This window comes from Talpa occidentalis, unplaced genomic scaffold (genome assembly GCF_014898055.3).
Source record: "Talpa occidentalis isolate TD23 unplaced genomic scaffold, MPIMG_talOcc4v2.1, whole genome shotgun sequence".
In the NCBI taxonomy this organism is placed as follows: Eukaryota; Metazoa; Chordata; class Mammalia; order Eulipotyphla; family Talpidae; genus Talpa; species Talpa occidentalis.
Window position 1 is genome coordinate 120,912,452 of NW_026555331.1, and position 12,092 is coordinate 120,924,543.

The following is a 12,092-nucleotide window of genomic DNA, read 5'->3' on the forward strand; positions in this document are numbered from 1 at the left end:
CAAGAAATTCTTTCACCCAAACTTACAAGTTTCATGCTATTTAATTCTATCCTCCTGATATCAAAAGTTCTACTTAATAGACTACAATACTTGAATTTCATATCTGCAGGAAAAAATGAATGCAACATTCCAACACTCACCCTTTTTAATTCTCTCCCAGTTTCAGCAGCAGCTCCTTCTTTACTGTGTCCCACATCCTTATTTCCAGTCTTTCACCATAAAATCTCAGCTCTCCAGGTTATCAGATGAAGGGTCTTGTTGGTCTTCACCGTTAGGGTATGACCCCTCTTCCACACAACAGTCATTTATGAAGCAAAGCCCACTGAAAAACTTCTCCCCTCTCCATCCAGCTCCAAAAGGATCATTCTTAACTTTCTTCCCCATTCCTGGTAATTCTAGCTGGTATCTCACATCTCTCCCAGTAAGAAGGTGGACAGATTGGGCAAAATGGCAAGATGGTGTCAAGAAGCTTACATGTTTTTGCACAATAATAAAGTATGTAATTAAATATAAACTTGGGGGTCAAAAATATCACAGAATTTTTTCCTTTCTCCTCAGAGGAGTCAGTGGTCATGTGGTTCAGAATGGCTTGTTACCAAAATCTGCTGCTATTGAACATTCTGGTTTCATTGCTTTGAGCTGGGATTATGTGTTTTAATATCAGAATTAAAAGGTACCAAAAAAAGTAACCAATGTCAATAAAGAAAGGAAGTTTGAAAGGCAAGGACTGTTAAAAGAGCAATACAGATACTAAGGGAGAAACATTAAGGTTAAGAAATAGCACAAAGTGCAGGTGTAAAATAGCAATTCCACATGAAAATGTAAGGAATTAAATCTATGCATAATTCAGGGGACATTACTCTGAAAACAACTCTCACTTTATTGGAGCTTAGGGTTGTGAGGGAGGGGAACTACCTGCAAATGGAGAAAGACTATTTGCCGTTCTCCTCCATGTAGCCTTTAGTACCCAGCACCGTACCTGGGCACATGGAAGCTGCCAATGATTATCTGTGTAAATAAATACAACTACTACCTGATGTTTTAGACAAACGATTCATTTCTGTGACTCACTGGCTGCATCTATGGCAGACTATTTTGGGGGAACGAGCTGACTAAAAGGAAAGTATGGGGCATCCATTGCTACAGTTCAATCCACTTCCCCTTGGTTTCAGAGGCGGGGGTGGGGTGGGCGCTTGGTGGAGACCAGCAGGTATGAGACCGCCCTTGAGGTGTGTCTTGAACCGTCTCCCAGGCTCTCCCCAACTTCTGTCACCGCCGCGTTGACCCAAGGCAACGGAGGAGCCCACCAGGGCAGTTCTGCGGCGGCCACAGGGAGGTCTCCTGGGGGCAGCATGTCCTCTCATCCTTGGCGAGTCTGGCTCGCACCTACCACGCCGTCCCTCGCGCCTCTGCAAAGATGCAGAGGTCGGAGCACGTTGCTGTGCGGTGCTGACGGGCTAGCACCAGGCGCCTCGGGCACCCGGGCCCTGACCAGCCGGTTCCAGGGTGGCCGCCGGGATCCCACTAAGGTTCCCGCGCCCCCCCTCGGATTCCTGCTCCCCAACTCCCGGTGGGTCCACACCCGCCGCTTCCCAGGCGTCCCAGGGTCGACGCGGTCCTCAGCGCCGGGGGACGCCCGCGGCGCGGCTGGGGGTGGGGGGAGTGCGAAAGGCGGGAAGCCGAGTGGGGGGCGCTCGAGCTCGTGCGCCACGCTGCCCCGCGCGGGCTTTGCCGCCTTCAGCTGCAGCTGCTGCGGCGGCGGCGGGGAGAGGGGTGGGGAGTGGTGAAGGGGGCTGGAGCCCCGGCCGGGGCGTAGGGAGGGAGGGAGGAGGGCCGGGAGGCTGAGCCAGGCGAGCCGAGGGGTGCTCGGCGCTCCCCCGCCCTCCTTCCGGGAGCGAGAATGCAGACTCCGAAACTGGCGCTGCTGGGCTGAGGCGGAGGCAGGGGAGTTGCAGCGCGCGCGGCTCGGTGAGTGTGTCTCCCGAGCGCCCGCGGCGGGGGGAGGCGGAGGGCGAGGAGGAGGAGGAGGAGGAGGAAGGGGAGGAGGAGGAGGCGGAGGAGGAGGGGGAGAATGCCCGGAGCCTCGGCCGCCGCCGCCGCCGCCGCCGCCGCGATGCTGCCGGCCCAGGAGGCTGCCAAGCTGTACCACACCAACTATGTGCGGAACTCGCGGGCCATCGGCGTGCTGTGGGCCATCTTCACCATCTGCTTTGCCATCGTCAACGTGGTGTGCTTCATCCAGCCCTACTGGATCGGCGACGGCGTGGACACCCCGCAAGCCGGCTATTTCGGGCTCTTCCACTACTGCATCGGCAACGGCTTCTCCCGGGAGCTGACCTGCAGGGGCAGCTTCACGGACTTCTCCACGCTGCCCTCGGGCGCCTTCAAAGCCGCCTCCTTCTTCATCGGCCTCTCCATGATGCTCATCATCGCCTGCATCGTCTGCTTTACCCTCTTCTTCTTCTGCAACACGGCCACCGTGTACAAGATCTGTGCCTGGATGCAGCTCACCTCGGGTGAGTGCGCTCTCACCTCCGCGGAGGCGGGAGACCCGGGCGCCGAGCCGGGCGGGGCGGGAGTGGGAGGGACGGGGCCGCGCGCGCCGCGGGGTGCCGAGCAACTTAAGCCTCTGAGGCGTGGGGGTGTGGAGGGCGAGAGCCCTGGGAGGTCCGGAACCCCCGGGGTTCCCGAGCTCCGCGCTAGCGCCTCGTCCCGGGGTTTTCGAGAAGCTCCCAAGTGTGGCGGACGCCACCCGGAGGGACGCGCCGCGGACAGGGCGGCTGTTGGGCCGAGCCCGCCCAGAACTCCGGCCGCGAAGTGGCGGCGCGGGGCGCGCGTGAGGGGCTGAGGAGGGCTGAGGAGGGGCTGAGGAGAGGCTGAGGAGGGGCTGAGGAGGGGCTGAGGAGGGCTGAGGAGAGGCTGAGGAGGGGCTGAGGAGGGGCTGAGGAGGGGTGAGGAGGGCTGAGGAGGGCCTGAGGAGGGCTGAGAGGGGCTGAGGAGGGGTGAGGAGGGCTGAGGTGGGCTGAGGTGGGCTGAGGAGGGCTGAGAGGGCCTGAGGAGGGGCTGAGGAGGGCTGAGGAGGGGCTGAGGAGAGGCTGAGGAGGGGTGAGGAGGGCTGAGGTGGGCTGAGGAGGGGTGAGCCCGCCGGGCGCCCGGCGGTTTGGAGGTCGGAGTGCGAGGAGAGGCAGCCTGCCCGGCCCCTCTGTGGGAGCGTTTCTGGTATTGCTTCAGCAGGTGCGGGGGGAGTGAAATTGTTCCTCTCTGTCCCGGCCAGTTATCAAATGTTATCATCCACCTAGAAATGAGTCAACCCCACTTCTGCGTTGGGCTTCACCCTTGTAAGAAAAATGTAGCTTAGAATGTTCCTCAGCATTTCCCCAGCGGCACGTCTTTCTTCGGTTTGCTTCCTTGCCAGAGCAAAGGTCCCATTCCAGCTTCAAAATGAGAGGTCTTGAGAGAAGCAAGATTTCGTTTTGGGGGAAGTGGCTTTAGGGAGACGGGAGGAGAGGAAAACCTGTTTCCTTAGCCTCTTCTGACAACTCTTTGCCTGTGGATAAGATTGTTGCTACCTGGAGAATATGAAAGTGCTTTCTGTGAGCAGTAAAGTTACTTTTAACCCAGAAAGGATGGGGGTGCATTTCTTGGTGGCTTTGGAGAGTCCTGAAAGAAAAGGGCCTCCTTTTTCTGCCTCCCTTATTGCCATTTCCTCTCTGCGAGCCACCTTGAATGCCCTCCTACCTTACAGAGAGCGGTCCTCAGGCGCCTTAAACCCTTCAGTTCCAACATTGTGGGGATCCTTTTGATTGTGTGGGTGGTCTGATTGTGTGGGAATAGAGAATGTCTCAGGCGGCCAACTTTTCTCACTTGTGTTTTATTTTATTGCTTTTCTTCTTTAAAGAAGTTACCTTCAAGGTTTAGAAGTTATTCCTGTGCCAGGGTAGGTTTTCTGGGGAGCAGGGATTCCATCCCTGAGTTTACTAGAGTTTTGTGAGATGATTAAACCTTAAAAGTGCTGATGAAAGTGTTAAGGTTCATAATCTTGATTTGCTGCACGTTTCATATAAGAGAAACGTGTGGGTGATTAAACTTGTATGGAAGTATTTGCTTTGTATTAAGTGTCTTAGCTGATTTTGATTCGCCTTGTGAAGTCTGCAGGTGAAATGCAGGAAATGAGCACCAGTGGAGCTACCATTCTCCTGGGATATGAGTTCTCTGCTTCTCCACTCCTAAGTTCTTAAAGCAAGCCCCTGCCTCCAGGTTTTCTTTATAATGTTAACTTTTATGGCTATTTCAAGGGTAAACTAACTTTGAGATCTGGAATAATTCATAATTCTTCTTGATACTTAACTGTGATTTGACTTTGAAGACATCAGGACACTGAGCATGCAGATGTTTTAGAAAAAAATTAGCCCTGCACAGCTAATTTTAATTTTTCTAAGTTAAATGACCTATTTAGACTGGGGATTCAAATTGGATTGTTTTTCCAAAGGTCTGAGGTAATTTGCAGGTGATTTCTCAACGACTTATTCCTAAATATTTTATTTTTGTGAGATATTTTACTCAAAGTTCAAGGTTTTATTTATTTTTTCAAGGTTTTATTTTTTAAGGAAAGAAAGAAAGCTATCTTTCTGAAAGAATTATCAACTTTGAAAGTAATATAAACTGCATTTATTATAATTTTTTTCTTTCCTCTTCTCGGAATAGAGCACGCAAAGATCAGTTATTTTTGGATAGTGACATGTGATGCCATGTTTTCAGAAATTTGATGTAAATATACTGTTACCTTCTATTTCCTGTATGTAAATGTAAAATGTAATAATAGACTGTAATAAGAAAGATAATGACGACATAGACTTCGTTTTTGGACAAGTCCAGATCCTTAAGTTGTATGCATACTTTTAAAAACTTTTATTTGTAATTTATTTGGCATTTTATTTCTAGATAAAGCATAACAGGAAATACTTTTATTTATTAATGAAGTATATTAAAGAGGAATGAATCATGACAATGGGTCAAATAAAATCACTATCAATTATAGTCACCAAATTTTAAGGAAAAGGTAATAAAAGATATTTCTGTAGAAAGTCACATTGAATGTGCTTTTCAGTGTTGTTTAAGTCTCATGGCAGTAATAAGAAATTTAATACAATGCAATTTAAGTTACTTTCAAAGTTTAATTTCTAAACTTTATACTGTTCCTCTTAATGTTAAGAAGACAACTCATAATTTAAGTGTACCTACGTTAACCCAAGAGTAATTTGCTGACTTTGAACAATGAGACTTATTTGTTTATTAGAGACTGTTTAACCTTCACTGGAAGTCAGATAATTAACTTGTATTTTCAGTTATCAAGCTTTTAATATAGTAATATCATAAATAAGAGCCAAGTAGAATATAAAACCTTGCATGAAGTGATACACTAAGATGATGAAGCAAGAGTGATATAGATGTGGCAATAAAGTATCAAGAATTACTCATTTTACTCATTCCTGAACAGTGAACTAGAAAACATATTTAATTTGTTGGACCGGAAAATGATGTTGTTCTTCTATCTAAATGTATGAAGCACATGTAACTAATGGTGCTATTATGAACACCTGCTTCTCTCTCATCTCTCCCCTCTAAGTTGTTTACCATAATAGAATGAAACTATAGAATTAGGAGCTAATATCTCATACTCCTTCTGGCTATAGTCCTGTACTTCTGGAACATGCCTAATATAAAGAGAGAAGACATAAAAATAATATATAAGGTATATAATAGCAATCAGTGACACAGAATTTCCCAAATTACAGAAAAATAACTTCATGAGAAGAGATATAAGGGGAATCAAACCAAGGCTTTTTTTTTCTCTTAACAGAAAGATGTAAAGGAAATTTTATTGCTCTGGAAACTTGATAATCTATTTCCATGTTTTTGTTCTTAAATCAGTATTTCAGTCTGCTTCCCATTTTATTAGTAGTCAAGTCTCTTAAGTGTGTTTATTTTACCAACTATAAATTATTTGTTATGTTTCCAGAAGCTTAAGTGTTAATCATTATAGGCCAAATAAATTACTTTTTAAAAAATAAGCTAAAGCATCAAGGGAGAATTTAAGGTTTTTTTTAGATATTCAAGATGGACTTCTTGGTTGAAAGCAGTGATGAGGAGGTTCTTGCTTTCATCTGTGAAGGGCAGCTGGTCCAGAAGGGGCTGTATTTGCCAGATCCCTTACATCGGTCTTGTCCTCCTAGGTCTACCAACAAGAAGGGCCACCGCTATTGCAAGGCTCTCTGTGACAAGGGTTAAGGGCTGGAAGCTTAGTCACTTTATCTGCCTTCCAGTCCTAATTCTCCCCATTTCTTTTTAGTCAATTTGCTTTCTTAAATTGTATAACTTTGTTGCTTAGGTGATATGACACTCACCATAAGTAATCACTGGATTTCTTAGCCTTTAACACCCTCCTATCTCATAGTACCTTGCTATTTTCTCATATATCTAATCAGTACTTGTGGTCACAAATGTGTTTGTGTGTTTGTTTAATGTCCATATTTTCTAGTAGCTTGAAAATTCCATAAAGCCATGTTTGTTTTGCTTCATATGGCTGGGCAGTCAAGATCATGGATGCTAGTGTAAAAGAAAGTGGGTTTGAATTCTGGCTCTCGCGCACGCGTGTGTGTGTGTGTGTGTGTGTGTGTGTGTGTGTGTGTGTGAGAGAGAGAGAGAGAGAGAGAGAGAGAGAGAGAGAGAGAGAGAGAGAGATATCCTCGCCTGCGGCTGGGAACGAACCCAGCGCTGCAGAGGCTGCCGGCAGCCCCGCAGCCCCGCAGCCCTGCAGCCCTGCAGCCCAGCAGCCCCGCAGCCCAGCGCTCAACCTCTGCGCCACCATGGGAGGCCCCTCACTCTTACTAATTGTATGACTTTGAGAATTAGTCTCTCTGTACCACTGTTGCCCATCTTTAAAGCAACCAAGACTGGAGCAAGGATTAGGTGAGCTGGGGTGTATCCTTATAATAGAACCCAGTGCAAAGTAAGCAAGCACTATATAAGCATTAGAAATGATTACTGTTCTTGGGGCCACCCTGGTGGCTCAGGCGGTTGAGCGCCATACTGTGAAGCTGTCCGCAGTCTCTGCAGCGCCAGTTCGATCCAGGCTAGCCGGCGAGAATCCCACATGGCGCAGCAGACCTCTCCTGTCTCGCCCGCTGCTCCCCTCAGCAGTGTATTTCGTCAGTCTGCCTGTTCTATTCCCCAGTCTGTCTCTGGTGAATCCCCTCAGCTTCCCACGCATCTGGCCTGTACCCCAGTTCTTGCATAAAAATAAATAAATCTTTAAAAAGAAAGGGGAAACCCTACCATCTATTAAAAAAAAAAAAAGGAATGATTACTGTTCTTGTGTTGTTAGTATTGCTATATCCTGACCCGTAGTAGTATGTATGTCTGGTACATGGTAGGTATTCCTTATACTTTTGTTGAAGTAATGAATATAAAAATAGAATGAATGATCATTGAGGCAAAGAATGAAAGGATAAAGGAGGGGTTTAAAATTTCCCACATGCCATGTGAAGTGAATGTCACATATTTTGAAAGCCATGATATGCATCTTTCTCATTGGCTTGTGCCATCAGCAGTAATAACACTAAAGGAACTCTTCCACAATTCTTTAATGGCAATGGTTGTGACTTTACAGCCTAATTCATGGTGAGCGTATTCCCAATTGGAGGCTTCTCTGATGCTTATTACACCAGTGCTGCTTTATTACAACAATGAGATATAATCAGTTAAAACTTAGGATTCGGAACATTTTTCCCTACCATTTAGTTCTTTCATGAAAAAAATTATATTATTTAAAATAAAGATTTTAGGGTCTCCCTGGTGGCGCAGCGGGTTGAGCACAGCGCTGTGAAGCTGTCCGCAGCTTCTGAAGCTCCAGTTTGATTCCCAGCCAGGCAGGGAGATTCCCACATGGCGCTGCAGACCTCTCCTGTCTCACCTGCTGCTCCCTTCAGCAGTGTATTTCAGTTCTTATACCCCAGTACTTAAATAAATAAAGAAATCTTTAAAAAAAATAAAGATTTTATATAAGAATCAAATTTCTTTCATGAACAGCAGGAATGAGTTCCAGGTTATGATTTTCTTATGTGCCATTAGAAGTCATCTGGACAGGAAAAGAGGACGTGGCTTCTAAGAATTCTTTTTTTTTTCCCTGGACATCAGTGCAGATGTACTCTTCTTGGACCTGCCAGGGAGTTTGCTGAACCTTCTTAGATGGGTGACCCTGTGACCCTGTGTGTGCAGTGCTCTGAAGGGATGCTCTGAAGAGGGACAAGGTTGGCATTTACTCTTGAGTACTTGGCCTTTAGGATGCCATCAGAATGTACCAGTTGGCATTTGAGAAAGCAAAGTCTTGCCTCAAAGAGCTGCTAATCCATCTGAAATTCAGAGTTTTGGAATGACCCTAAAGAGGGATTTTTCTTCTATATAGATGCAGGGGGGAGAATGTGTCCCCCTGTGGGGCAGTTTTCGTTTTCTAATAGCCTACCCCATTTGTAAGAATTTTCTTTTTTCCAAGCCAAGTGATTTTAAATGAGAATTTGTAAACTGGGTTTTTCTTTTCATTTTTTTTTGATACTATGTAGTATGACAAGGAATGTGACAATTGAAAAGATGTTGTAAAACATACTAATGGGGATGTCAAAACAAATGAATTTTATAACAGTGAGATCTTAAGTGAACATCTGTGAAAAATAACAGGCCCTATATAACCCATTCGGTATATTGTTAGGTGGATTTTCCCCTTGGTGCAAAGCTGCCCATTTAATAGTTACCCCCCCCCCATTGTTAAAATGTTAACAAGGTGCTTATATGTGCCTACAAATAATATACACATACATACCTAACTAACTAGAATGTGGTGGCATCACTCATTTAACAGGAAAACTGCAACTTAGTAATTGGTACTTTTGTTTAGTATGATGCTGTGATCCAATAAAGAGAATCCAGATGGCCAGGCTTATACTACATTTTATGTATATATATTAAAAAAATTCTTTAAAGTGCGCAAAATTCTAAATGAAAAAAAAAAAGGAACAGCAGAGCATATAGCTAATAGTTATAGTCTGTGGCTCATTGCACTTCTCTGTGTGGTATAAGGAGATAAACTATGGGGAGAGGAATAGAGAGGACTTCAGATCACAGTTGTATGAAGCAAAGAATACTCCAGAATTTTAATTTGGGGTTTAATAGCATGATAACTGGTAAGTTTTAAAGTATAATTTCCATAATGTATTTGAACTTTAGGGATCAGCACCAGCATTAATTAATGTGATTTTTCCTTATAATGAATCAACTGGAATTTTTATTTGATATGAGGAAGGAATCAAGAAGATGGTCTTTATTTTTAGTAATAACAAGAAGGTATTACTAGTGATGAAAAGTAAGAGGCTTGTTTATATAGCAAACAGTAGGTAAGTTATTTGATGATTTAACATAAAACTGTTATGTAAAGTCACTGGAGTATCTCGAAAAAAGAAATTAACAAAACGACCTTCCCCAGCATATCCCTGAATATTCACATAGTTTATATCATGCAGCTCTGAAATTATGACTGCAGTTCTATGACGTTCTTACTTCACAGGATCATGGTATCATTCGTAATTTAAATTGTCCTAACTAATCTTGAGTTTATTTCCCATCTCTTCAACTGAAAAATGAAAGAGTGACTTGCAAGGGGAGGACAAATAGTATTGTGACCAATATAAACATGAACCCCATCTCCCTACTATTGTGCAGAATGAAAGAAGAAAGCCAACCCTTTCTGAAGTAGCATTGCCAGTTGGAATTGGCAGAATGGCTCTTGCACACCTAGATTCTGACATCTTTCCCAGACTAATGAAACTAGGACTGTAGGAGGGAAGGGAGGGCCTAAGTATGCTTCATAGATTGATTGGAGTTAGTCTGCATGAAAATTTGAGATTATGACTTATTCATGAAAGGACTGTTGGAAGAGTAGTGAAAGGTAGTGAAAAGAACAATAACAGTTGTAGATCAGAAAATGGCCTTAGCTCAGAATCAGAGGCGCAGAACTGTAACTTACCTGAGAGAGTTCTTCACAGCAGTTACCTTATTAGAAAACAATAATATGTAACTCAACTTTAACATTAGTACAAAATGCATTATCATAGGCCCATTTACTTAAATGTTTGGAGCCTCCTTGTGGAAATGAGACTGATATGATGGTCTACATAGCCTTGTTTTTGGTTTCAATGAAGACCAGGAGCAAGGCTGAAAAATCAAAATGGAGAAATGTGTTATCATCGACAAAAGGCTGAGTATTTGAAAAACGGGCAAATAGATCCAGCTGTGAAGAATGACAGTGACATAGAGGAGTGATACAAAAAATAAATGAGGTATGGCTAGGAAAGACATAAAGAAATTCAAGGTTAAAAAGAGCCTGTGGAATTTGATAATATCAAAAGCCTGTTGATTTTGATACCACTGATATCAAATTTAAAATGTAATGGCACAGGATAAGCAGAAAGCTGGAATATGCATTACCCTACACAGCTGTATACAAATCCCAGTTACCAAGAAAGAAAAATGATGACTCCACCCCCCATACAGGGAGTTATAATAGATTCTAAGATGAAACTATCCAAAGAGAGAGATGATCGAACTTGTACCAAAGATGAAAATACAGAGGATTAAAATAAGCCAACCTAAGAAAGAAAAGGTCATTGCAAAATTCAATAAAAAACGTTTCTGTAGTTTCCTTTTGAAAATCTAGTTACATTGCAATGCTAAATTGATTTCTATAATGCCCTTAATGGTGAATGGGAATGTACAGTGAGCACTTAGGGTAAATACATTTACAAAGCATTTTAAGAACACAGTTACAAGCTAGATTAGCAAAGATTCATATGATTAATAGCCAGCAATACTGTGGATCTATATAATGACAAATATTAGTTATCTAAATATGCACATTTTAACCAGGTGACTGGGTCAGTTATCATGTAAAAACTTTCATGGAGAAAGGAATGCCGTACTATATTATTTTATGAACTATGATGATGACCCTTTGATGGATCATGAGATCAATTTAATAAAAATTGATAAGCATTAAAACATGAGTTGAAACAAGAGAAAATATGAGTGCAATGCAGATAGCAAAAATTTTATGAAACTCTTATTTCTTAAAATATTTACACATATGTGTGAACTAGATTGCACTGTATAATGTATTACTTACTGTGGAATGTTCTCAAAATGAAAGACACTATTCCAGAGAAAAGATGATATAGTATGAATTTAGAACAATAACTTTTTCTTTTGTTGGGGTCATGTTGGTTTACATCATTGTATTTTTGGAGTATAGGTGCCCCTACTCCCTTCAAGTGTTAGTACCATAGTGCACCTACCACTAAGCATCATGGCCCACCACCTTAGTCTATTGTGCTCCCTTCCCACCTTTGCTGTGAACCCTTCCCCTCTAATCCCCCTCTGGATCCCTCAATTCTATAATCAGTTTTCCAGGGTTATTTTCTAAATTTGGCTTTATCTGTTCCTTTGATTAGTTTCTTTATATTCTATTTCATAAGTGCACCATTTACTATTTGTCTTTCTCTTTCTGATATTGCTCATTGTGAAAGGCATGAATTTGTCTTTTTTGATCACAGAGTAGTATTCCATTCTGTATAAATACCACATCTTTTTTTTAAAGTTTATTTATTTAATCATACAAGAACAGGGGTACAGGCCAGAGGTGTGGGGGGGGGTGAGAGGATTCACTAGAGAGAGTGGAGAACAAAGCAGGCAGATTGACTGAAATACACTTCTGAGGGGAGCAGTGGGTGTTAGGAGAGGTCTGCTATGCCATGTGGGTATCTCCTTGGCCTGGGATCGAACTCATGCTGCAGTGGCTGCGGTTTGCTTCATAGGTTGTGTCTCAACCCCTGCACCACCAGGGAGGCCCAACACCACATCTTCTTATCTACTCATTTGTTTTTAGGCATTTAGATTGTTTCCATATTTTGACTATTGTAAATAGTGCTGCTATGAACATAGGGAGGGACAAGGGGCTCATATCAAAGATCTACAAAAAAACTCATGCA

At 43.4% G+C, this 12,092-nt stretch overlaps 1 protein-coding gene across 3 annotated transcripts in view; it reads left to right on the plus strand.

The window, feature by feature from the left end:
* The first annotated feature begins 1,924 nt into the window (after window positions 1-1,924).
* Window positions 1,925-12,092, plus strand: part of LHFPL3 (LHFPL tetraspan subfamily member 3) — a 524,102-nt gene continuing 513,934 nt past the window's right edge. The window contains exon 1 of one of the 3 annotated variants that reach the window (XM_054692519.1): window positions 1,925-2,516. In XM_054692519.1, coding sequence (XP_054548494.1) covers window positions 2,072-2,516 — 445 coding nt within the window. In that variant the 5' untranslated portion in view covers window positions 1,925-2,071. The remainder of the gene's footprint in view (window positions 2,517-12,092) is intronic. The other 2 variants (XM_054692520.1, XM_054692518.1) reach the window with 2 other exon arrangements.